At 42.7% G+C, this 25,257-nt stretch overlaps 1 protein-coding gene across 1 annotated transcript in view; it reads left to right on the top strand.

Annotated features, from left to right (window-relative positions):
• The window catches only part of Spata17 (spermatogenesis associated 17), a 173,228-nt gene that overhangs the window by 107,393 nt on the left and 40,578 nt on the right, over positions 1-25,257 (top strand). The window contains exons 8-9 of the mRNA XM_032915678.1: positions 6,356-6,504; positions 21,090-21,225. Of these exons, the coding sequence (XP_032771569.1) occupies positions 6,356-6,504; positions 21,090-21,225 (285 nt within the window). The remainder of the gene's footprint in view (positions 1-6,355; positions 6,505-21,089; positions 21,226-25,257) is intronic.

The raw sequence follows: 25,257 nt of genomic DNA, 5'->3' as shown, positions 1-25,257 counted from the left end.
CAATCATGACTCAAAATAGATGATCACTTTTATATTAGCTACATTAAAAAGAACCTCACGAACATGCTAGCATGTTTTTGACTACACACTAGAAAGTGAAACAGTGTGCAAGTATTTTCTCCCATCCTGTGGGAGGCCTTCTTACTCCTGCCACAGTGTATGCTAACAATGCCTTGTCTTTTTTTTTTTTTTTATTAACTTGAGTATTTCTTATATACATTTTGAGTGTTATTCCCTTTTCCCGGTTTCCCGCAAACATCCCCTAACCCCCCCCCCTTCTTTGTGGGTGTTCCCTCCCCATCCTCCCCCATTGCCGCTCTCCCCCAACAATCTAGTTCACTGGGGTTCAGTCTTAGCAGGACCCAGGGCTTCCCCTTCCACTGGTGCTCTTACTAAGCTATTCATTGCTACCTATGAGGTCAGAGTCCAGGGTCAGTCCATGTATAGTCTTTAGGTAGTGGCTTAGTCCCTGGAAGCTCTGGTTGCTTGGCATTGTTGTACATATGGGGTCTCGAGCCCCTTCAAGCTCTTCCAGTTCTTTCTCTGATTCCTTCAACGGGGATCCTATTCTCAGTTCAGTGGTTTGCTGCTGGCATTCACCTCTGTATTTGCTGTATTCTGGCTGTGTCTCTCAGGAGCGATCTACATCCGGCTCCTGTCGGCCTGCCCTTCTTTGCTTCATCCATCTTGTCTAATTGGATGGCTGTATATGTATGGGCCACATGTGGGGCAGGCTCTGAATGTGTTCCTTCTGTGTCTGTTTTAATCTTTTGCCTCTCTATTCCCTGCCAAGGGTATTCTTGTTCCCCTTTTAAAGAAGGAGTGAAGCATTCACATTTTGATCATCCGTCTTGAGTTTCATTTGTTCTAGGCATCTAGGGTAATTCAAGCATTTGGGCTAATAGCCACTTATCAATGAGTGCATACCATGTGTGTTTTTCTGTGATTGGGTTACCTCACTCAGGATGATATTTTCCAGTTCCAACCATTTGCCTACAATTTCATAAAGTCATTGTTTTTGATAGCTGAGTAATATTCCATTGTGTAGATGTACCACATTTTCTGTATCCATTCCTCTGTTGAAGGGCATCTGGTTCTTTCCAGCTTCTGGCTATTATAAATAAGGCTGCGATGAACATAGTGGAGCACGTGTCTTTTTATATGTTGGGGCATCTTTTGGGTATATGCCCAAGAGAGGTAAAGCTGGATCCTCAGGCAGTTCAATGTCCAATTTTCTGAGGAACCTCCAGACTGATTTCCAGAATGGTTGTACCAGTCTGCAATCCCACCAACAATGGAGGAGTGTTCCTCTTTCTCCGCATCCTCGCCAGCATCTGCTGTCACCTGAGTTTTTGATCTTAGCCATTCTCACTGGTGTGAGGTGAAATCTCAGGGTTGTTTTGATTTGCATTTCCCTTATGACTAAAGATGTTGAACATTTCTTTTAGGTGTTTCTCAGCCATTCGGCATTCCTCAGCTGTGAATTCTTTGTTTAGCTCTGAACCCCATTTTGTAATAGGGTTATTTGTCTCCCTGTGGTCTAACTTCTTGAGTTCTTTGTATATTTTGGATATAAGGTCTCTATCTGTTGTAGGATTGGCAAAGATCTTTTCCCAATCTGTTGGTTGCCGTTTTGTCCTAACCACAGTGTCCTTTGCCTTACAGAAGCTTTGCAGTTTTATGAGATCCCATTTGTCGATTCTTGATTGTAGAGCATAAGCCATTGGTGTTTTGTTCAGGAAATTTTTTCCAGTGCCCATGTGTTCGAGATGCTTCCCCACTTTTTCTTCTATTAGTTTGAGTGTATCTGGTTTGATGTGGAGGTCCTTGATCCACTTGGACTTAAGTTTGTACAGGGTGATAAGCATGGATCGATCTGCATTCTTCTACATGTTGACCTCCAGTTGGACCAGCACCATTTGCTGAAAATGCTATCTTTTTCCATTGGATGGTTTTGGCTCCTTGTCAAAAATCAAGTGCCCATAGGTGTGTGGGTTCATTTCTGGGTCTTCAATTCTGTTCCATTGGTCTATCTGTCTGTCTCTGTACCAATACCATGCAGTTTTTATCACTATTGCTCTGTAATACTGCTTGAGTTCAGGGATAGTGATTCCCCTGAAGTCCTTTTATTGTTGAGGATAGTTTTAGCTATCCTGGGTTTTTTGTTATTCCAGATGAATTTGCAAATTGTTCTGTCTAACTCTTTGAAGAATTGGATTGGTATTTTGATGGGGATTACAATGCCTTGTCTTTAACAGTAGGTTTTTTTCTCATAAAGATAACTTTATATAAGAAACTTGTCCCTTTGAAGTGGTTGCCAGAGAAGTTGACAAGTGGTCCCCTGGTACTGGGCTTTATACTGAGTATGGATTGAGAACATGGGCTCATGGGCTGAGATGCTGGACTGTTTTATAAGAATTGTTACGGTGATAACTGCTATAATCTATTATTGCTAGAGATGTGTTTATGTGCTCTCCAGATGATTTGACATAACCTGTCCTCAGATGACACACATAGTTTATGTGCCATTGTAAATGGGGCTTACATTTGAATCATTTAAAAAGTGCCAGTTTGAGAACTGGAGCCACTCCAGAGAGTTGCAGCACAGGCCAGAGTGTGAGAGAGTTGGGTAGGAAGAGTCCTTCCCGGGCTGCAGGGTAAACTTAGAGGAGAAAATACCTGTCACAGTCCCCAGAAGAGACAACTTTGTGAACCCTTCAGTATTTCAACTGCAGAAGGCAGGTTCCAGCAGCTGGATTCAACCCACAGCTGGATTGAGTCTGCCCTTTAATCCTCTGTGCACATACAGGCTTAAACCAAACTACTTTTACCTTTAGATAGCATCTCTAGGACTGTAGCTCTCTTAGGAGTGTAGACTGGGTCCAGGAGCTGTGGCTTCCTCTGAAGGCTTGAGTAAACTGTAAGGATAAGAGGGCAAGGAGATCCTCTCGGTGGGTCCCTCCATCCACATGGCTAATTGATTGCATGGACAGTTGTCATTGTCCTTCCTCAGTTGTCCACTCCACAAAGTTGCCATCCAGTGTGGCCTCTGACTTCCCTCAATGGGAGCCATCCTAGAGAAAGTGGACGTAAGCTCCCAAAGGAGAATAGAATCGATATCCCTCGGTGCTCACTCTGCTCCTTCTGAGATAAGTAGACCTGTTTCTGTCAGAGATAAGAGACCACTCAACAATGAACACCAGCAGGACCTGTTGGGACCACCTTAGAACCTACCTTTCCCTGTCTGACACTGAGTCAGCCTCTTAGTAAGACCTGCATTCTATGGTGTTAGAACTTTTCCTACACCGCTTATCCGTGGTTTATTTCTGTTTTCTGTAAGTATGTCCTCGATTGCCTTTACTTACGAATTTCCCTCTCTTAAAAGCACTAACAAAAATAAGTACTATTAACTGACATTTGTACAACATTTTAGAGAGAATTATAAAAATCTTTATCAATATATTTCCTTTTCTTTCCTTCCTCTCATTTATTTCTAGTCATGTTCTTTTCCTCGGCTCTCATACCCCACAGTCCCTCTTTTCTTCATGGGCCCCTATTACATTCTCTCTCACCTCTTTCCTCTTCTGTCTTTCTGTAATATTCTTCCTTCTATTTCTGCTGGTCTTGTTTCTTTCCTTCTGTCCCCTCTTCCCTCTTCCTTATTTTATTCACAGCAGGACTGCTTTGCTGCCCCGCCTAAGCCACATCTCCTTTATTCAATGTCTATCTATACATTGAGGACACTTAGGGCTGCCAGAAGCCAGCGTTCGAACGCAACATTTGGAATTTGAAAGGTGATTTCTTGACACCTTAACTCTACTCGGTTAAAAAAAAGTCACTATTAAACTTTAATAAACACTTATAAAATATAGGATGACTATTCAATAACACTGATTGAAGAACAGAAATAGATTTGATTTTCATAACCAAGACCTGCATGGAGGCAAGACAGATTAAACACTGTGCAGTTACAGCTGAGACTGCTAGAAGGACCTGGGTTCATGTTGAGACTTAGAGGGACACATTCCAAGGATGGTTGGTTAGAGATGATGGCAATTTGAAGTTATTTCCATGTGTCACTTGAGGAATGTGTGGGACAGGATACACCTGAAATCTTTAAGGTGGCAAAAAGTGTCAGCAGATGTCAAGTTTACTCATGAAAGAGGTGCACCTTTGAGCTCAAAGGCAGAAAGCTGGTGGTCTGAGCCTGCAGACAGGGAGACTGACTTGGGGGCAGGAAGCTCAGATCAAGCACCCAGAAGAGGAGCTTATTTCATCCTCTGTTACGGGCAAGGTTCCTGTGAATTCTAATGAATCCCAAACAGATAAAAAGGTAGATTGAAGTAGATAGGTATGCGTGCATGCGTGCATGCCTGCGTGTGCGTGTGTGTGTGTGTGTTTGCATCCCAACAGAGGTTTAAGGCTTCTGTTGAAGAAACTATTACTCCACATGGAGGCTAAACTTGTTACAATCTCAACTTCTAAACTTTTACTTCTTTGATGTTCCTATCATCCAAAAGCCGTTTAAATTATTTTTAAAACACATAAACCTTCCTGCTGCTTTTCAGCTGTATAATGTTCCAATTGCCACAGTGAGTATTACACTATACATACTAAAGGGAAGCCCTGGTTACATACAGTTCTTACTCTGCCTTATGCACGGTGAAAACGGGCTACAGAGTGACTTGCACCTGCGATACACCAAATACCAATTATTTAAACCATTGAACTTTTCAAGGGGCAAAAGAGTCCAATTTAAGACTTTCTGTTTCTTCATAGCAGACTGGAATCACCATCATATGTCTTTAAAAAGCAAACTTCCAATACAAATCCATTAACTACTTTCAAATATAGCAATCCTCCTGTCCAGCTGCGGAAAGTACTAGATGCTACTGATCTGCCATTTGTGTTATTTACGGTCCATGACTTTTATGGTAACTGGTTCCTATTATTGGTTTCTATTAATGTAAAACATAAGTGAACGTAAATGAGGCGTGAATCATTCCTTTTTATTAGCCCACCGTCTTCACTCGCTGCTCGCAGACGCTCCAGCTGCGTCGTCCTAGTAATAACCCATCTAAAAGAGACATTTTTAAGAATAAGGAATGAGATAAGAAATCTTTGTCCATTTTGTATTATTCCTCTCCATGCAGTGGTTAAAACAAAAACAATAGTAAACAATACGTCGTAAAGGGCACAGCAAATGCCTGAGCTTCTGGGTGTCTATGCTGATCGCGATGCTGGCTGGAGGCCCAGTGGATCCAGTCTGTGCTGGCTGTGCAGGGACGCACCACAGGCTCCTCTGTGGACTCTCTTCTCTCAGTTGTAGCCCTGAAAGACTGTGTTCTTCGTTCTGGAGCCACCGAGGCTCAGAATTCTGATAAAATAAGGATGAGCAGTGTGGCATCTCTGCTTAGGAACCAACAAGTAAATACAAGAGTTGGCGCCCACGTGTTGAAGCTGGGCCCTGGTTCTTCCTCCCAGCCCCGTGCTCCCAGAAGTCAGACTCAGACTCAAAATGTATTTACAAATGCCTGGGCTAGGCTCTTCTCTGACTCGATGTAACCTAACACGTCCATGTGCTCTAGCGCTCTAGCCTACACTCTGCCGAGCGGCCGGCTCAGATGCCACGGTCTGTGTCCTCACACCTCCCAGCGCATCTCCCACGTCCTTCTTTCCCAGAATTCTTCCTCTCCCGGATATCCCACCTGTCTCCCACTTACACCGTAGGCCATTGGCTTTTTAATGCTGGTGACGCATCTGTGCAGGACACAAGGTGTTCTCTCTGCACTCCTGTACAGGCTTTTTTAATGTGTAAGAGGAGAACTTTTGGAAAATTAATCCTCATAATCTTTTCATGTTTTTACTATCTTAAACAAGTACACACTTTGTTGTATTGGAGACAGTGAGCCTGTGATGTTGCAGTGTAAAGCGAGCTCAGACTGTGGTTTTGCTAGCCACACACGCAAACCTTCTTGACATGGGAGGGACATCTGCCAAGGCACAAAGAGTTTTAAGACAATCACTTCCATTGGAGAGAACAGTTCTAAAGATGACAGGGTTTTGTTTGTTTGTTTGTTGTGTTTCTTTCAAGGCATAGTTTCTCTGTGTGGCCTTGGCTATTCTGTAACTTGCTCTGTAGATCAGGCTGACCTTGAACTCAGAGATTTGCTGGGATTAAAGGTGTGTGTCCCCACTACCCTTTTTTTAATTTGCTTGTTTTAGTTCCAAGAAAAAATGGTGTTTTAAAAATGATTTAAATAAGTTTGTTATATTTTCTTTAAGTTTAGCACAACAGTTGTCAACACGTCTGGGACTCTTCTATAGTGAGACATTTGTCCTCCTGTCTTTTAAGGGGCCCTTCCGAGACATCAATGAAGTCTTGGAACAGCGTTACAAGCCTTTGGAGCCTACCCTGAGGGTATCGGAACCTATCGACCACCTTCATGTAGCCAGAGAGGCATTCAAGCAAGAGGAACGGATGCGCAACGTGCAAGACAAGATGTGAGTGTTTAACTGAGCTGTGTTCGTCCATTCAAATTTTCCAGCATTTCCTGTTACTCTCTATTACAGAAAAAAATTTTTTCTTGTACAGAGAGGTAAACTCACTATCTGCCTATTTAGAGGCAATAGTTTCACAGTAATAAACAGGCAATAATGATGCTAAGAATGTATGCACAGCACTCCCAGGGCAAACGCAAATCCACAGGCCACTCCCCTCAGAGAGGCATACCAGTGGCCCTCTTCGAGGATAATGACAGCCGTGCATGTCAGAGGATAAAATCTTTGTGTCAATGAGCACTCATTTATTTGTGATGCTTTCAAAATAGCATACAATAAAACAAACACATCTTCTGTGGACTAGTTGTGCTTGAAGACAACAGTGCAAAACATTTTTTTAAATCAGGTACAATGAAAGAGGTTGGTTCATAACTGAGCAGAATAAAGGCAAGCATGGAGGCTAACCCATCAGCAGAGTCAGTGTTAAGTCGTTTAGTGGCATTAGTGACTCGGGTCCTAACACAGAACACCCTTCTCTTCGATGTTTCCTTTCTCTCATGGGACTTTGTCCACAGCAGAGTCCTGTGTAACTTATAGTGGACCATTGTAAATCTGCAATGGACTTATTGTTATTACTGTTATTATCCTAGGCTGTCTCTGCAATCATTATTGCAGTGTATCACACAGTATTTTAGTGTTCTGTATACTAAGTGATTATGGTAATAATACAGGTGATTTTAATTATAATGTAACAATTTAGTATGATATAAATCCCTACATAATAGCTACTATACCATAGTGTGCCATAGACAGTAACTACGAACCAACCACTGTATGTCCCATGGCAGTAACTTACACACCAGCAATCACAAATGCATTAAACTGTGTCCATAAAGAAACAAGAATGGGGTTGGGGATTTGGCTCAGTGGTAGAGTGCTTGCCTAGGAAGCCCAAGGCCCTGGGTTCGGTCCCCAGCTCCGAAAAAAAGAATTAAAAAAAAAAAAAAAGAAACAAGAATGGCATTTCTCCTTCACACCGGGCTTTTGATCATTTTGTCAGTAAAGATACACATGAGTTATTAGGGTAAAGAAGTCTTAAACAAATCTTGAAAAATAAAACTGTTTATAAACTTAGATAAAGATGAAATGATCACACATCCTATGGAATTGTCTAGGTTTACTTTAGAGCCACTATTTGTCATGAAAAAAAGTAGCATGTTTATCGACTTTTTCTGCATCTGATCAAGTTAACCTAATGTATCAAAAGTAAGAAAAAATACCTTACCTTAGCCAATTAGTTTTGAAGAAAATATATAGATTTACCTCAGAAATTACATATGTTGGTACTGCTTAAATTGAAGCAAAAATATTTAGCATTGTATAAATATGTAAGGAGATATGTCCTAAAGTTTGTTTGTTTTTATTTTGAGATAGGGCCTCCTCTTTGTGTAGCCCAGGCTAGCCCTAACCTTGGCTCATCCTTCCTTGTCCTCATCTGTGCCAGTTTCAGGTATATCACTCTGCCCAGCTCAGAATTACTTTTCTATTTTCAACAATGCAAAACATATGAAAGGGAAGAGTAATTACCAAAATAATTGATACTGTTGGCTATCCTGTTGATGAGCACATAGAAGTCAGCGCTTTTCAAAGCATCATGATGCCTTCTTTTAGAATTTTCTTGAGTGACCTTGAAAGATGGAGCATCAGTGTTATTCCCACGGAAAGGTGTTTGTTTTCACGTCGTCATGGAGATGGATTGCATTTTATTAGGAGGAACTGGAATGGAGTGACTTCAGATGTTGACTCTCCCACCACGAAGTCTTAGGACTCCCCTCAGACCAGCCATTTGCTCTCCTGACCTGCCCTCATCAGCAGTGTGTTGCTGTGACTCTTAGGAAATTATTTCACCAATAAGAATTTAGAAGGATCTAAATAAAGATAACCATTAATTGTCTGGGCTGGGAAAGATTGCTTTGCGGATTTGCTGCCTAAGCAGAGGAGCAGCGTTCAGATCCCCAGCACACATGCTGAAAAGGTGGCCGCGTACATCAGTGACCCGACACTTGGAGGGCAGATAAGAAACAAGGCAGAGAGGACATAACAATTGTCTTCTGTATCCGCCAAGATGCACATACCTTCAGAGACAACACACACACACACACACACACACAGACACACACACAGACACACATACACACAGACACACACACACAGACACACATACACACACAGACACACACACAAACACACTCACACACACACACACACACACACACACACACACACACACACACACACACACACACACACACACACACACACACACACACACACACACAGACACACAGACACACACACACACACAGACACACACACACACACACAGACACACACACAGACACACACAGACACACACACACACAGACACACAGACACACACAGACACACACAGACACACACACACGCACTCACAGACACACACACACACACACACACACACACACGGAGCACATGCACTTTGCATATGCTACAGATATCTGCACAACAGCTATCCAAGGAGGAGGAGGAAGTCATGTTACAAGTACAGGCTGGGCCTCATATACTACTCTACTCTATAAGCATCAGAAATTTTCACCACCCATTTTCCCTCTTTAAGTTCAAGGAATTTTTATTTGCCTCCAGATGTGTAAATATGTAGGTATGCAACTAATTGATAATAGACGACACAGGAGATTAATTTAAGACCATTTTAAGTACAGTTTGCTATGTGCTAAAGGTTGAAGTAAATGGGTCCAATAAGACGGATGTGCCTGCTTTGTATAAAGAGCTGAACTTGCTCGAGTGTCTGAGTCTCTAAGAAACAGCTTCTTCAGCATTTTTCAAAGTTGATTGGCATTTTGATTTCAGTCACCAACGCTGACATTGTGGCTTTGCGTGAGTACATAGTACAAAGTAGCAAAAGTATATTTAGAGCCATTTCAAAAACCATGGGGGAATTTTGTCTTAATCCTAAGCTAAATTCATGGAACTTTCTTGTTTTTTTTCTTTATGAAATTTGTCAGTAACACAAATGATAATTTTCAAAATCATTTTAGCACAATGTTTAAAAGAGTTAAACATTGCAACTCAGTGCAGAGATGTTTAAATTTGATAGCTTCATGTGGAGAATCTCTTGTATACAACCAGTACAAGCATTTGTTTTCCAGAGCCCAGAGTCCTGAGTCTGGGGAAGAACTGGTGGTGATGAGGGTGGTTGGTACAGATGGGAACCCAGGCAGGGGAGTGGAGAGAGTGATCCGAATATGTTTGGGTACATGTGTGCCATTGTTGACAAAATTAATTTTAAACACTTTGGAAGGAAGTCCAAAAGGTCTTTGTTTTCATTAATTAAATCATTGTGGCAGTGTAAGAATGAAAAATGTCATCATGACAGAGAACATGTTGCAACTCACAACAGAACAGTGTCAAAATCAGAGCTGAGGTGTGTCTGGCAATGTCTGTCAGCACCTCGTGGCACTGAGGTGGACTGGCCCACCTGAAGTACAGACAGCGCCACTCTGTGGACGGGTACCAGAATGCACGTGGGAGGAGAGAGGCAGCTAAGCAACACCTTTCATCTCTTGCTTCTAGACTGCAGCCTCACAGGTCTGCTGCCTCAGTATCCCCACCATGATTCTAGAGCTATGAGCCCTCCAAAACCCTTCTTTCTTGTAGCTGCTCCTGCCAGAGTACTTTGTCAGAAGGACAGGACAAGTCATGGACACCAATACCGATATATCTGTGAGGAAATATTGTGTCAGTGACGCTGTTTTGGAAAGTTTTACAGCAATGTCACCGGGAGGCAGTAGGCTCAGCGGAAGGCAGACACCGTCTCGTGTGAATAGCATCTGGGAGTTGTTTCTGAGAGACTCCATCTACCACATCTACCCCAGGGATTTCTACAAGTCCCGGTCTTGCTTCTGCATCCCAGAATTACATGTTCAGCCCCATCTTCATTTCTACTTCCACTAGATGTCTAAGACTCAGTGCCTGGCACACCGGCCCCTTGTCCTTGACGTGTGAACCGCGCCCACCTTCCTGCCCCAGGGGCACTCACCTCTCCTTCTCCATATCCTGTCAGTACTGAAGTTCTCTGCATTCCACCCGGCAAGGCACTTTCAAATTCAACCCCCTTTCTTCTTTTTCTCCTTTCTACTTTGAATCTTAACTAAGAATTTGTAATTTCCTACTTTAATCATGGCCATAAAATGTCACATATCTTGCCTGCCTAGTTTTGCTAACAAAAGCCAACCATGCTATTTTATTTTCCCCAAAAACTTTCTATGGCTTTTGGTAATGAAAAACATTTTTCATAGGATGTATTTTTGTCATGTTTCCCCTTCCTCAAATCTTCCTAGACCTCACATCCCTGCCCACCCAACTTTTTTAATTTTCTCTCCCCCTCTCAACAAATGAATCAGAAAAAAAACCCCACAAAATCCCATAAAAACATGTAAATGAAAATTGAAATAAAAACCCATTGGACAAAAAAATGCCACACAAAGCCAAAATGATACAAGTTGACAAAATACCATCGAGTTCCTTTTGTGTTGTCCGACGACTCCTGGGCATGGTGTCTATTCTGGAGTGTGATGGATATGCCCAATGAGACACTATTGGAGAAAACCTGTTCTCCTTTGTCAGAAGGTATCAATTGCAGAAAGTTTCTTAGTTAGGGGTGGAGCCCTGAATTCACTTCTACCTCTCAGAGCTGGGACCCCATCTGGATTGACCCTGCGTGTGTTTTTTGAGTGCTGACACAGTCTCTGTGAGCTATCTTTTTGTCAGTCTTGTTATGTCTGGAAAACACTGTTCCCCTGGAGTTATCCACTATGTCTGGCTTTACAATCTTTCTATCTCTTCTGCATAGTGACCTGAGCCTTGGCGACAGGGTTTTGAATGTTTTGTGCATCTCTGTGTGAGTTCTCAAGTTCTGCACCTCTGATATGGTTGAGGGGCACTGACCTGTGGATGTAGCAGGATGTCATAAGGATGTTTGGTCTGATATGGTTGAGGGGCACTGACCTGTGGATGTAGCAGGATGTCATAAGGATGTTTGGTCTGATATGGTTGAGGGGCACTGACCTGTGAATGTAGCAGGATGTCATAAGGATCTTTGGTCTGATATGGTTGAGGGGCACTGACCTGTGGATGTAGCAGGATGTCATAAGGATCTTTGGTCTGATATGGTTGAGGGGCACTGACCTGTGGATGCCATGAAGATGCTTGGTTGCCGTGCTCATTTGACGAAATCCTAATAGTTTCCCCTGAGCCGTAACCTATTGTAGTCTTAGGTCTTGGCTACTTTAGCAGTGTTAGGTATGAGTTCCATCTCATGGAACCGTGAGCTGTATATACAGTTTAAAAAGTGATTGGTTATTCCTATAACATTTATGCCACGGCCACACCCAGTATTTCTTGCAGACGAGTTAGTGATGTTGATGACAGAAGAGAATTTGTAGCAAGCGATACTGATGATTACATTTCTACTTAGATACCCACAAAGAACCTTCCAGCACTGTCATTGCTCATCAACAGAGGTGACGTTTTAGTTGTGGACCACCTTGACTTCTCTGTTTGATGTCATAAATAAGTGTTGTCTTTGCAGTAGACTCTTACCCTCGGGATTAGAGAGCAACCCCGGCAATCACCTGTGATGGTTGTTGGTTTCCGTGAGGCCCACTTGGCCAACAAGAAGATGTAACCCATTTTCGGCAATGAAGGTTTTATGTGGCGGCATAAAATGCCTACTTTGGGGCACTGTCTCCCCATTACTTGGTGACTCAGTTCAGACTTGTTTCATGTGTGTCCATTTTTAGGAAGGCTCGGCAACAGGGGGTTTCTGTTTGTTTTTTCAAATGACCTTGAGTGTTAGCTCTCCCCCCCACTTTCTTTTCCTTCCATCTCCCTACTCAGTCCTCCGATTCTAACCTGTTGTTTGTCTCTGTAATAACGTTCTGTTTGTCCTTCCCGGGGACCCTCCTCTCCTTGCCATCCCTCCTAGGTACCCAATCTCTGTAGTTACTAAGATCCTAGCGCCACCTCTAGACAACGCGTCACACACGAGAGAAACACGGAATAGTCACTGCGGGGACTCCTGATCACCTCTCTGGTTCCATCCACTTACCTGAAAGTTTCACAGTTTCATTTTCCGTAACAGCCGAACAGTTCTGCTGTATAAGAGTACCACGTTTGCACTATCCACGTACTAGTTGATGGGCATTTACGTGGTTTCCGATTGCTAGCCCTTGTAAACAGGGAGCGGCCGTGAGCATGGATGCTCTTCAGGCGCAGCTGCGCCTGGCGTGGGTTTCCTAGCTTCCTGCGGAACTGCCGCACTGACTTCCACAGTGGATATCTAAGTTTCCACCCCCACCGCATCCCCACATCCTTGCCTGCATGTGCTGCCACTTATTTTATTGATCCTGGCTATTCTGGCTGGGTAAAATTAAACCTCAAAGTAGTTTTATTTGTATTTCCCTGATGACTAAGGGTGTCGAACAATTTCTTAAGTGATTCTCGCCATTTTTGTTTCTTGTTCTTTTTTCGTTCTGTTCTCTACTTTTTAGTTAGGTGGTTTGTTTTGTTGGTGTTCAGATATTTTAGTTCTTCCTGTATTTTAGATCTAACCATATGACTTCCTGTTCTTTAGGCTGCGTCTAAATGATGTCCAGTGATGGCTTCCTTGGCTATACAGAAGCTTGTCGGCTTCATAAGGCCTTGTTTATTGATTGTGGCCTGCATTATCAATGTCCTGATCAGAAAGCTCTTTCCTGTGCTAATGGGTTCAAGCCTGTTCCCACTCCTTCCAGATTCAGGATGGCCAGTCTTAAACTGAGGCCCTTGGTCCACTTGGAACTGAGTTTTGTGCAAGGTGATATCAGGATCTATTTAAATCTTAAACACAGCCATCCAGCGTTATCAGCACCATTTGCTGGAGATGTTGTCTTTTTCTCTAGTGTGGATTATAGATTCTTTGTCCAAAGCCCAGTGTCTATAAGGCATATGGACTTGTGTGTTTGCATCTTCGAGTTGATTCTGTTGACCAACATGTCTGTGTTCTTGCCTATGCCATCTGACTTCCATTAGTATGGCTCTGTAATACAATTGAAATTTGGGATGATGTAGATAATTTCAGTTCTTATTATTATTCCGGATTGTTTTAACTATCCTCGTGTGTGTGTGTGTGTGTGTGTGTGTGTGTGTGTGTGTGTCTGTGTCTGTGTGTCTGTGTGTGTCTGTGTGTGTGTGTGTATGTCTGTGTGTGTCTGTGTCTGTGTGTCTGTGTATGTGTGTGTATGTCTGTGTGTGTATGTCTATGTGTGTCTCTCACTCTGTCTCTCTGTCTTTCTGTCTCTGTGCGTGTGTGTATGTCTGTGTGTGTGTCTGTGTGTGTGTCTTTCTGTCTCTGTCTCTGTCTCTCTCCTGTCTCTCTGTCTCTCTCTCTCTCTCTCTCTCTCTCTCTCTCTGTGTGTGTGTGTGTGTGTGTGTGTGTGTGTGTTGTGTTTCCATAAGAAATTCAAGATCGGTATGAAGAGTTGTGTTACAGTTGTGATGGGGATTACATTGACTCTGTGGATTGCCTTCACTAAGATGGCCATTTCATAACCAGCAGTACCAGTCCATGAGCTTGGGAGATCATCCATGCTCTGCTGTCGTCTTCGATTTCTGTCTTGTGCATCCTAATATTTTTATTATACAAGTCTTTCACATCCTTAATTAGAGTTATATCAAGATTAAATCTTCAAGCACGTGAGCCTGTTAGAGACATTTCAGACCCAAACCATGATCTACCTAGAACCTCCACAAGGAGGGCAGTTTTCCAGCCCTCCATTTCAGCCCAATAACACTCATTTCAGACTTCTGACCTTCATCAAGTTTAAGTCACCAAATGTAGAGCAATTTGTAATAGTATCAAAATGTATAAAAGTTTTCCCTAAAGTTGTTCAAATCAAGGGAAAGCCCAGATTAGGTGGTGAGATTAACTCTAAGCCTGAACTAAACTTGAGGGACCTTTGGTGATAAGGACTCAAGATTGTTTCATAGCTTTGGGGTAAGAACATGAAGAATTGAAACTTGTGGTAACAAGCAGGCATTTCCTCAGAAGAGACCATCACCATTCAGGCATGTTGTAGACAAGCCATGGTTTAAATGTATGCAGATTTTTATGTTAGACCCTGCATTCTGATCTGGAGGGATGGCTCAGTTGCTAAAGGGAAGGCTGACAACTGAAAAGACATCTGCACTCCACCAATGCAGTAGCTGTTTCTCGTTCTTTATGTACTATAGATACTAATCCTGGATCAGAGGAAGAATTGGTCTTTTGGGACGATTGAACTTGTTAATTTTCAATAATTATTCAGAGATGTAGGTGAAATGGGGACTATCCTATAAATATTAGAAGCAAAGTAAACTAGCAATCTGACTCCTGAGCTCTCCCAGCACGCCTGTGAAACTAATGGGAAAAACATGCAAAACGTGAATTTAATCTGTTTTGTACGTGCTGCAAGTTTGCAACTTGGCTTTGTTTGAGGCTCCTGGTCAATGCTGTAATACTTGCTTCTAGACATTCTCTAGTATTTCTGAAGACCAGCATCTTTTCATACATGCTGTGTAGACAAAGTGCTATAGGAAGGGTTAAAAACTAGATTAAAACAGCATTTTAAAAAGACATTAAAGTATTCTATATATGCATTAGATCTGCCGGGATGTATCACTAAAGAATATTGATGAGGAAGGGAACAATGCATCACATAACTTCTCTATGGGTGTAATTAAAAAACACACCTTGCACCTTGATAATTTTCACATTTCTGAACTGTTGTTATATATTTTGACAGTAGTGATTATCATATATTTTCATGTTTCCTTTACAATTTAACTTTTATTTGTAACTCCCCATTATTTTAATTACTAGCCCAGCATGCACCATTCATTAATCTTCAGAACCCTTTAAAGTTAAAAGCAAAATTAGCTGACCCCGTTAGCACAGGCTGTTCCAAACAGGCCTGAGAGGAGAGCAGTCTCTGGGCAATCACACTACCCATAAAGTGACTGAACCTCAGTACTCTGTGACAATGATACCTGGGCCTCTCCCAGCCAATTCCAGTTGAAATTCACCAAGTACTGCCTTCCCTTTTCTAGCTTAATTTTTCTAGTGAAGTTCTGGTACCTCGTAGCACTGGGCATATATAAGCCTTTGTAATTAAGTTCTAGACTCTGTCTACATAAGAACCCTTTATTCTGCTGGCATGAGGTGAGAGCTATGCTCTCTTGTTGACTTGCTCTTTGGAAGAAAAAAATTGTCTTCAACAAATGACCACAGAACACTAGAGTTCTGCCCTGTCTTTAAAGCCCTCAAAATCTAAAGAAGTTTGACTGCAGAAGACACAGCTAATGGTTTTCCAGTCATACTTGTGGTAAAGGATTTGTTTTGCTTAGTTTGAATTATCAGATTGGCCCACTCAAAGAATGTACTTAGGACACAGACATATTAAGTCAATGGACACATCCCATCAACACATGAATCAAGTATGGTTCAGAGGAGCACGTGTCATGTGAGGCAGATACATTCCTTATGAGTTAGGCCATGAGCCAGGATTCTGATTGAGGGGAGCAAAAGCCATCAGAAAACGTGATGACTAATTAAGTGGTAATGGACTGAACTTAAAGGACAGGAAGCACAGACAGATGAGTCGGACAGGCAGCCGGTTGATAAGAAGGCTTTTGTTACCCGCTCACTATTTGACTTTCCTCTGTAGACTGCTCAGTATCCCCAGTGTGCACTGGAAAACACTGTTCTTGTGTTACAGAAAGACATGTTTCTGCAGGGAGAGAGAAATCATCAGTGTAGAGTCACTGGCTAACACCGTGGTGATGACAATATGCCCTTCCCCTTGGGGACGAACTATACAGAGAAGATTGAATGCAGGTCTCTGAGGTTTGCTTTAGTGTTAGGTCAGCGAATTAGTTAGGGACAGTGAAGTGTATGTCACTTTCAGGTTTACAGTTATAGACATAGAATCAGAATCTCAACCACAGAAAGTTCAGCTCAGAGGGTATGAGTTTGAAGTGTTTCCAGTTGATTCTAATTTAAGTGATTGGCAGAGCAACACACACACACACACACACACACACACACACACACACACACACACACACACACACAGAGTCACCAGCTCCCTGACTTCTACAAGTTCATCTTTCCTTATTCAACTCTGACAGGCAAAAGCTTAAGCTGCCCTCAGTTCCAAGCTCCCTTCAACATGTATGCATGCATAAACACTGGCATGTACACACGCATGAACACTGACATGTACACACGCATGAACACTGACATGTACACACGCATGAACAAACACGGCCTTCCTCTGGTCACTTGTTGCCTCTGTACTTTGTCCATCACATGTTTTGTGTGCTCTTCCCCAGTTCCCTGTCTCCTCCTATAAGGAGAATTCTTTCCAAGTATGCTGTATCTTCCACCACGTATCTGTGCTTTCCAAAGTGATAATTGTACGGAAAATCCCCCTTAGTGTCAGTTGAATGAGTAACATTTAGGCAATGGAGAAACCAGAGTGGCTGGGTTAAGTGGACTCAGCTGTCTAGGAGAGGGGAGAGTTGAACTGGGCTCTGAGGAGAGCGGAGGATCAACATGTCAACAGGAGGAGCATGCGCAGGAGCCCAGAGGGGAAGGGAGGACAGACTGGCTACAAAGGCAGGTAGGGCACAGAGAAAAGGGGCAGATGGAGTTCAGTGTACAAAGCCTAAGCAAGGCTGAAGATTTGAGGCTTGAATCAATACTAGATTGAGCTTCATGATTTGAAGATTTGAATTACCTGTCAGTAAAAATAAGTGGGTTGGTGAGAAACCTAGAATTATGAATGACAGTAATAAGATTATATGAAGAGATGGGAAATTAAACAGAGTTGTAAGGCAGAAAGAAGGGTAATTTGTTGGTGTTATTTAGAAAATTACACTAAGTATATTAACATTCCAAGTCAATTACAATAGATCATTTTCTGAAACCGTTTTCAACTACTGCTTCCTCGGACTTCTGGCAAATCTAGAATTGCCCCTCCAAGTGGTGAGTCACCAGCATATATCCCTTTATCTCACATTGCTCTGAAGACGTTTTTCTTAGATCTGGGCAGTGAGATAACTTAGCAGACAGGCACTTGCCACCGAGTGTCACCCCCTGAGTCCAGTGACTTGGCCCCACACAGTGAAAGGCAAGAACAGCTCTGAAGTTGTGCTCTGACTTCCACCTGTCCATGGCCCACATATCCTGCGCACGTATATGAAGTAAGTTTAAAAGTGTAATAAAAACATACTTATTTCTCCAGATCTGCATCTTCAGTAAGTTATAAAACCATAGGCTAGCCCACATTTTCTGAGACGTGGAGTCCAGGTGACTGAGCAGCGCCCAGTGAAGGCACAAAGTGCAACAAAGGATATGTTTCAGCTTGGAGAAGAAAGTTTAAAATAAACTTACACTAACCAAAGTTTAACAATCACCTACCTTGTGAATTTTAAACTTTCATAACCATTTGTTTAACGGTTAAGTCATTTCATTAATTTTAAGATAAAAGTTATTTAAAGATTATGCAACTTGCAGGTATTTTGAATATACAGTTTATGTACATATGCACACACTCAAGAGCACACATGCATGTGACTTCAATGAGTCACTGTGGGTAAATTAAAGTAGGATTCATTTGTGGGCCTTGTCCGTGCCTTCATTTTGCACATGAACAAATTTTACACAGACACAAAAGAAAAATGTATTGAAACACCATTCAAGGAGAGACAAAGACTAAATGCAGCCACTCTTAACACCATCTACGGGTACTCAGGGACACTGGGGCCGCGTTAATTCTGCATGTCTGTGAGGTCCATCCCGTGTGCAAATTAGCATCGGAAAGACTATAATTTGTCTTCATGGAAGCTGGTTTCCATGCATACATGCAAATACTTCATGCTCTGGTAACTAACTTTGTAAACTTAAAGCTTTCTATTTGCATTGTTAAAATGTTAAATATTATTGAAAATATAAAGGAGTTCAGTGGTCCAAATTAAATGACTAAAGTAGGACTTTTTCTATGTTTATTGTTTAAGCAGACATAGGAACACAGTGATAAATAAAACTTTAATTTGGACTTAGATTTTAAAGTATCTTGTGTTAGTTAAATGTACTATGTGAAAATATCAGGACACAGTAATGGTTTAATCAACATTTCCTAAGCCTCAACTTTACTAAACTCGAAGTTTTAAAATATTTTCCTTAGTTAGTTACTTCAACTTGCTGTATATTTTTAGTTTTCAGGCTTTTCTTTTTTTAAAATATCCCTTATTTTGAAAAAAAAAAAAAACCAACTACTTCTTATTTCCTGAGCACCATATCCCCTTGGACCCTGGTTACTACACTATGATACCTTGACTTTTCCAGTTAGGAAACAAATCTAACCAGAAACTGAGTGTGATTTGCTTTTTGATGGGGAGACTCCATTATACCACAAAATGAGCTTTTAATTAAAATATTTCTCAAAGTTGGCCCTTGAGCACACGTCTCTGGAAGTTTGCTATGTTTTCGAGATGTTTGCATAGGTTCCCATGACAGTCTATTTACAGATGAGCAGAGGGAGAAGCAAATGAATGGACTCCATCCAGTGCTCCCTCACTCCATCCAGTGCTCCCTCACTCCATCCAGTGCTCCCTCACTCCATCCAGTGCTCCCTCACTCCATCCAGTGCTCCCTCACTCCATCCAGTGTTCCCTCACTCCATCCAGTGCTCCCTCACTCCATCCAGTGTTCCCTCACTCCATCCAGTGCTCCCTCACTCCAGTGTTCCCTCGCTAGACCCACCGCTCCCTCACTCCATCCAGTGCTCCCCATCCAGTGCTCCATCCAGTGCTCCCTCACTCCATCCAGTGTTCCCCTCACTCCATCCAGTGCTCCCTTCCATCCAGTGTTCCCTCCATCCAGTGTTCCCTCACTCCATCCAGTGTTCCCTCACTCCATCCAGTGCTCCCTCACTCCATCCAGTGCTCCCTCACTCCATCCAGTGTTCCCTCACTCCATCCAGTGCTCCCTCACTCCATCCAGTGCTCCCTCACTCCATCCAGTGCTCCCTCACTCCATCCAGTGCTCCCTCACTCCATCCAGTGCTCCCTCACTCCATCCCGTGCTCCCTCACTCCATCCAGTGCTCCCTCACTCCATCCAGTGCTCCCTCACTCCATCCAGTGCTCCCTCACTCCATCCAGTGCTCCCTCACTCCATCCAGTGCTCCCTCACTCCATCCAGTGTTCCCTCAGTCTGATGCACACTGCACTGTGTCAGTTCTGGGCTTCGGGGGCTGGAGGGCGAACTCTTCATGTCAGAGTATCTGAGCCTGTGTCTTAATGAATACATGGGATGCAGAGTGGGAACACAAAGCCAGGGCCTCACTCAGTCACTTAGGGATACTTTTGATCTGCCTGCTTCAGCTTTCGTCATCAATCTCACCTTCTGCAGTGACCACAGCATCAGTTTTCAGAGTCCTGAGAGAGAGAGAGAGAGCCTTTTAATTTTCTTGGGCATCACTCTGTCCTGATTCTTACATTAACATTCGTTTTCCTCATACTTTCTCTGTCACATGTTCCCAATCCTCTTCCCACCTGCTAAGAAAGGGCCCCTTGCTGTCTCCAGCTTGTGTTCTTCCGTCTTCTTTCTCATGGATGCTTAAAAGTGTTCTGTTCTTTAACAGTTCTGTTCTTTTATTTGTTGAGTTCCAATGAGGATTTAGCAGGGCCAGCAGGACAAGTTGCCAGGTTGCACAGAGAGCCTACCGCAGGGACAGTGCGGTGGGAGTGTGAGAGTTAGTCTTCCGAGTATAACCACTAATACGTACACTAATCACAAAGATCAAAATGAAATAAAACGCTGCCGGATGCAGCAGGACACTTCCCTTGCTCACCATGTGCACGGCCTGTGTCCCAGTCAGACTCCATGTTAAATCATGGTCCACATGCAGTCGCTTGTTGCTCATAGCAGCTCTGTGTGGAAGTCAGGACTCATGGAGGTCATGCGACGAGGTAAGGAAGTCAGGAGCAAAGCAGAGCTGAGGTGGGAGCAGAGGTGGTCTTTGATTCACACCTGATCAGATATGCCTTCACAGCGGGGTGTGCCATGAGCTTTGATTTCAGAAACCTGGTGTGAGTAAGAACTGCCTGTGTTGCATAGTATTTCTTTTGCTTTTTGTATTTTTGAGATTTAAACAATTTTAAAATGCCATTTTGTTTATATTATGAATTTTGAAAAACCTGTCACCTTCAAATTGTTGATTGGATAGTCAGCATCATTATATATTTAAAACTCACAAAATTCCCATTAGGAACCTTTGAATGTCTTCATCACTAGACAAATAGGAAAGGAGGGGTCCCAGAAGCCAGTGCTGGTAACAGCGGCCAGGGTTGAAGTGAGTGCAGGTGCTCTGCTTCTAAACCCTTGCTCTCTTTGACTCGGTTGTTTCTGGAAGTCTAACCGTGAATGTTTCCTGACTGTCTTTTCAGGTTTTTGCCATTTTCTTCCTACAATAAAAAGGAGACGTACATCCCAATGATACACACGTTGAGCACGTACGATTCTCCCTCTTATGGACAGAAGTACTTTCGCTGTCAAGACCCGAAGAAGTGGATCTCTGACAAGGTGGGTCCATGATGCAGTGGAAAGGAGGCTCCTTTAAATGGCTAAGGCAGACAGTGATGACAGGACTAGGCCATGGCACCACTTGTAAACGGCTGAAGATGGATACAGACTCTAGCAGATGCAATTGTTCTCATTATAGCTCTGACCATCAGTTATAAACTTACTTGAAACTCTCTTTGTAAGGATAATGCAGCTGTGTCCATGAGAGATTTGCATTAGTTCTTTGCATTATTCTGCTCTGAACGTATGTTTTATGGTGATAAATCCTATAATCATGACCTGGATCACTGACTTTGTCAGATGATGGGCTGGAGTTTGAAGGGGAAGTCCTAGTGTGGAATGGAAGGTGGACCATGGAGGCCAGATGCTGCTCGCTCTCAGTCTCTGTGCATGTGTACTATGTGTGCACGGAAGGACATAGGCTAGAACTGTGGGCTGTATACACCTGGCACGTATGTGTATGCACTATGCACATTTGTAATGTGTGCAGAGCATGTAGGTTTTAGAGGCATCTATAAGGGGTATCTGTTCTTACTGCCATAATGACCCTAGAAAATCAAGTGAACAAAATTAACAAAGTTAGAAGTGTCACGCTAGCTAATTTCAAAAGATATTGCATCGCTATAGTAGTCAAAACAGCACACATGGTCTGGGCACTCAAACACGAACACTGAGTGATGGCATGGGAGAGAAGGTAAGAACCTATGCCCACATGTGTATGCCGAATGGATCCTCAACAGCGGGGCCAAATGCATGGCCCATGGACCATGACTCAGCAGACAGTGCTGGGAAGATGGGCATTCTGATGCCGGAAAGGGAAACGGGGTATTCACTTCTCACCATGTTAGTCATCAACTCAACGAACATTCAAGATTTCAAGAAACCTTTGATGATGGGCTCAGCCGTGCTCTCTGGATATGCCCTTGAAAGCAGCACTAGCAGAGGCAATGACACCATGTCAGGCTAACAGACTTAGACATAAGAACCTCTAATTGGCAGAGCAAGAGACACAGGAACCACTAACCAGCAGAGAGGGCAATGCCACTAACCAGCAGAGTGAGAGCTATCCAGTGGGATGGGGAAGATACTCGGACCCACACATTGTAATAAGGGCCAGCATCCAAAATGTGTGAGCAGCTCTGTGGACAGATATATAGCATCACTAAAATTACACTGAAAATGCAAATCAAAACCTCAGTGTGTCATCTCATGCCTGATAGAATAACAATTACCAAAAACCAGAAGGAAAATGGCCAAGTTGTGAGCAAATGAAACCCTGTGCTGTTTGTGAGAGTGTGGGCTAAAATAGCCTTTGTGTTACAATTTGACCCAATAGTCAGACTTCTGAGCCTAACTCCAAAAGGAGTGGAATTAGTAGTGTGTTAAAGAGGTAAGTGACACCAGGGTCACTGCAGCAACATTCACAATATCCAGGACAGCTACACAGACAAATGCATAAGGAAATGAAGTGCACACACTGGAATATTATTACGCCATAAAAAGCAAAAAATCCTGTCATTCATGACATGGATGACCCTGAAGACTGCATGCCCAATGACAAAGGCCAGGTACAAAAGGATAGATTCCACCTACTGCATGTGAGTTAGAGTCAACCTCGGAGGAGAGAGCACAGTGGTGAGACCCCAGGGCTTGGAGATGGAGCTGGGCTAAAGTCCCACTGCAGAGCCTCTGCTCTGGCTCTCTGTGAGGGGTGGAGTGGGCCCTTGGACATTGGGAACAGCCATCCTAGCCTCCTGGCACTGTAGGAAGGCTCTCTGTCCTGTCTGTGGGAGCAGCAGCAGCCAGGGTGGTTCCTGAGTTGCCTTGTGGGATCATTCTCCCATTCTCTTGAAGAGCAAAGCACGGGGAGCGCACAGCCTGCGTCCACTCTGCCTTCTTCCCACTCAGTTCAGGGTCAGTGCCTTTGCTGCTCTAACCCAGCTCTAGTCCAGTCTGTGTTAAAGGCTGACCATCCTCCTTAGCATCTTTCAGAAAACTGCTGTTTCTGCTATGTCGTGTCTCCCTGTAAGACATGTTTCCTCACTTCTTTCCTTCTGAATCTATAATATGAATATGGGATTTTGAGAGAGAGAGAGAGAGAGAGAGAGAGAGAGAGAGAGAGAGAGAGAGAGAAATTTGAACATGTCCTGGCACAAGGTGCCTGTTTAACGATTTGATTTCTTATTATCATTAGCATGGGGGGTTACGTGAGGGTGTTCACATGCATGACACACACGTGGATGTCCAAGGATGGTTTCAGGACACTCTTCTCTCTCTAGTCTGAGTTCCAGGGATGGAAATCGGATTGCAGGCATGATGAGCCTCCTACCTATCCATGAGATCCCTTCTCAACTGTCACTGTTAGGCCATTCTGTTTAAAGGTTCTCCAATGCTAGAAATTCCAAGTCTAAGGTCTCTACTGTAAGTCATTTGTCCTCAGGACTGATTGTCAGGCTGAGGTGTGGTTTATTGTGTCATTTTACAAAATCCCACAATAAACCATTTTCTTGTCATTTTCCACCAATATGCGCCCTTCTGAATACAAACTAGATAGGAGCTCTCACTCTTTCGTTTCCTGTGGTGTTTGTAGATGTGATGTGTATTGCATTTTCTAGTCAGTGTAACTTTTCACAATAGTGCCTTTGCACCATTTAGTTGAATCCAGCCAGCAACTCTTCCTTGAAAGTCTAAGTAACTTTAACACATTTATCTCCATCACAGTAGGAAAGATCCGTGTGTGCAGCGTTCGTTTCCTGAAGTAAAGCCATTCCTTCCCTTTAGAGCTTTGCAGCCGACTCGCTTACTGGAGTCTAAAACTTCAAGCACTTGTGTGTCTGTCTCAGTTAAGCAACTTCATAGAAGCAGAAAAATATTTGAATACTCACCAGAAGGGGGAATAACTTATTTTATTATAACTTATTTTAGAAATCTCATTAGAGATGATCTTTAATTCATGAGAATTAAGAGAAAAAAGAGTAGAGATTCAGTAAACCTTAATAAAGCACTGCCTTCCCCGCATTGTAAGAAAGTGCAAGTGGGCATCGCCTCCCTTCCTCCCTGCTTAGCTTCCTCCCTTCCTCTCTCCCGTATTCCTTCCTATGTCCCTTTGTTACTCGTCAAATGATGTACTAGCTGTATTCTTCTAAGAGGTCAAACAATCTATATATTCTGAATTAGCTGTCTCATGAATATTGTGAATTGTTAAATCTTGGAGTTATTTTAAATATTTATGTTTTGACTTGATATTAAATAACTTGGGTAAGAATAAGCTTTTAGAAATGGGCTTGTTTGCCATTCTACCAAGTTTTAAGCAGTATATAAGTCTGATTAGCCTGGAACTCACCGTGTGGATGAGTCTGATCTCAAACTTGCATTGATCCCCTGCATCTGCTTCCTGAGTGCAGGAATTCCATGTGTATGACAATACACACAGCTGTTAATTTATATTTAGAAATTGTGACTTCTTAATCCTGAGAACTAGAGACCATAGCTTATTGTGAGAGGATTAAAGATAATCTTGGCAGATGAGTTGTTAGGTTCAAAATGCGGAAGAACAAAAGGCCAAGTATTGAAATAGTCACCTGTAGGGAGCTTGGAGTATTTATATGCATTCCAGTGTACATTGAGGGCTCCTAGCATGTGAGAGCCTGGTTGCAGCACTGCACAAGCAAAGAAAAGCAGCTTTAGTAATGTAGCAGGTTGATTGTAGTTAAGTACCCACCTCGCCATCATGATGTCTCCATGGAGAACTGACTTCCTCTACTGCCTTCTTTAAACAGAGAAGCTACAGGTCTCAAGGGACTTGCTAGCTAGCTGGGTTAAAGGACATCAGTTGCAAAAATATCAAGTATGCATTTAGTACTTTTTCTATTCATATAAATTCATTTCATATTCATCTCATATAAATTCATTTCATATTCATACAAACAATATAATTCCTTCTTTTACTTTCTCAGTTCTCCATTAGCTTTATACGAAAACTCACAAACTCAGTGAATGAGAGAACCCAATACTATTTTTTCCTAAAGCCCT

The sequence above is a fragment of the Rattus rattus genome, chromosome 10, assembly GCF_011064425.1.
Source record: "Rattus rattus isolate New Zealand chromosome 10, Rrattus_CSIRO_v1, whole genome shotgun sequence".
NCBI classification, from domain to species: domain Eukaryota; kingdom Metazoa; phylum Chordata; class Mammalia; order Rodentia; family Muridae; genus Rattus; species Rattus rattus.
Note: the sequence above shows the minus strand (reverse complement) of the source record. Positions and strands in the feature narration are given on the sequence as shown.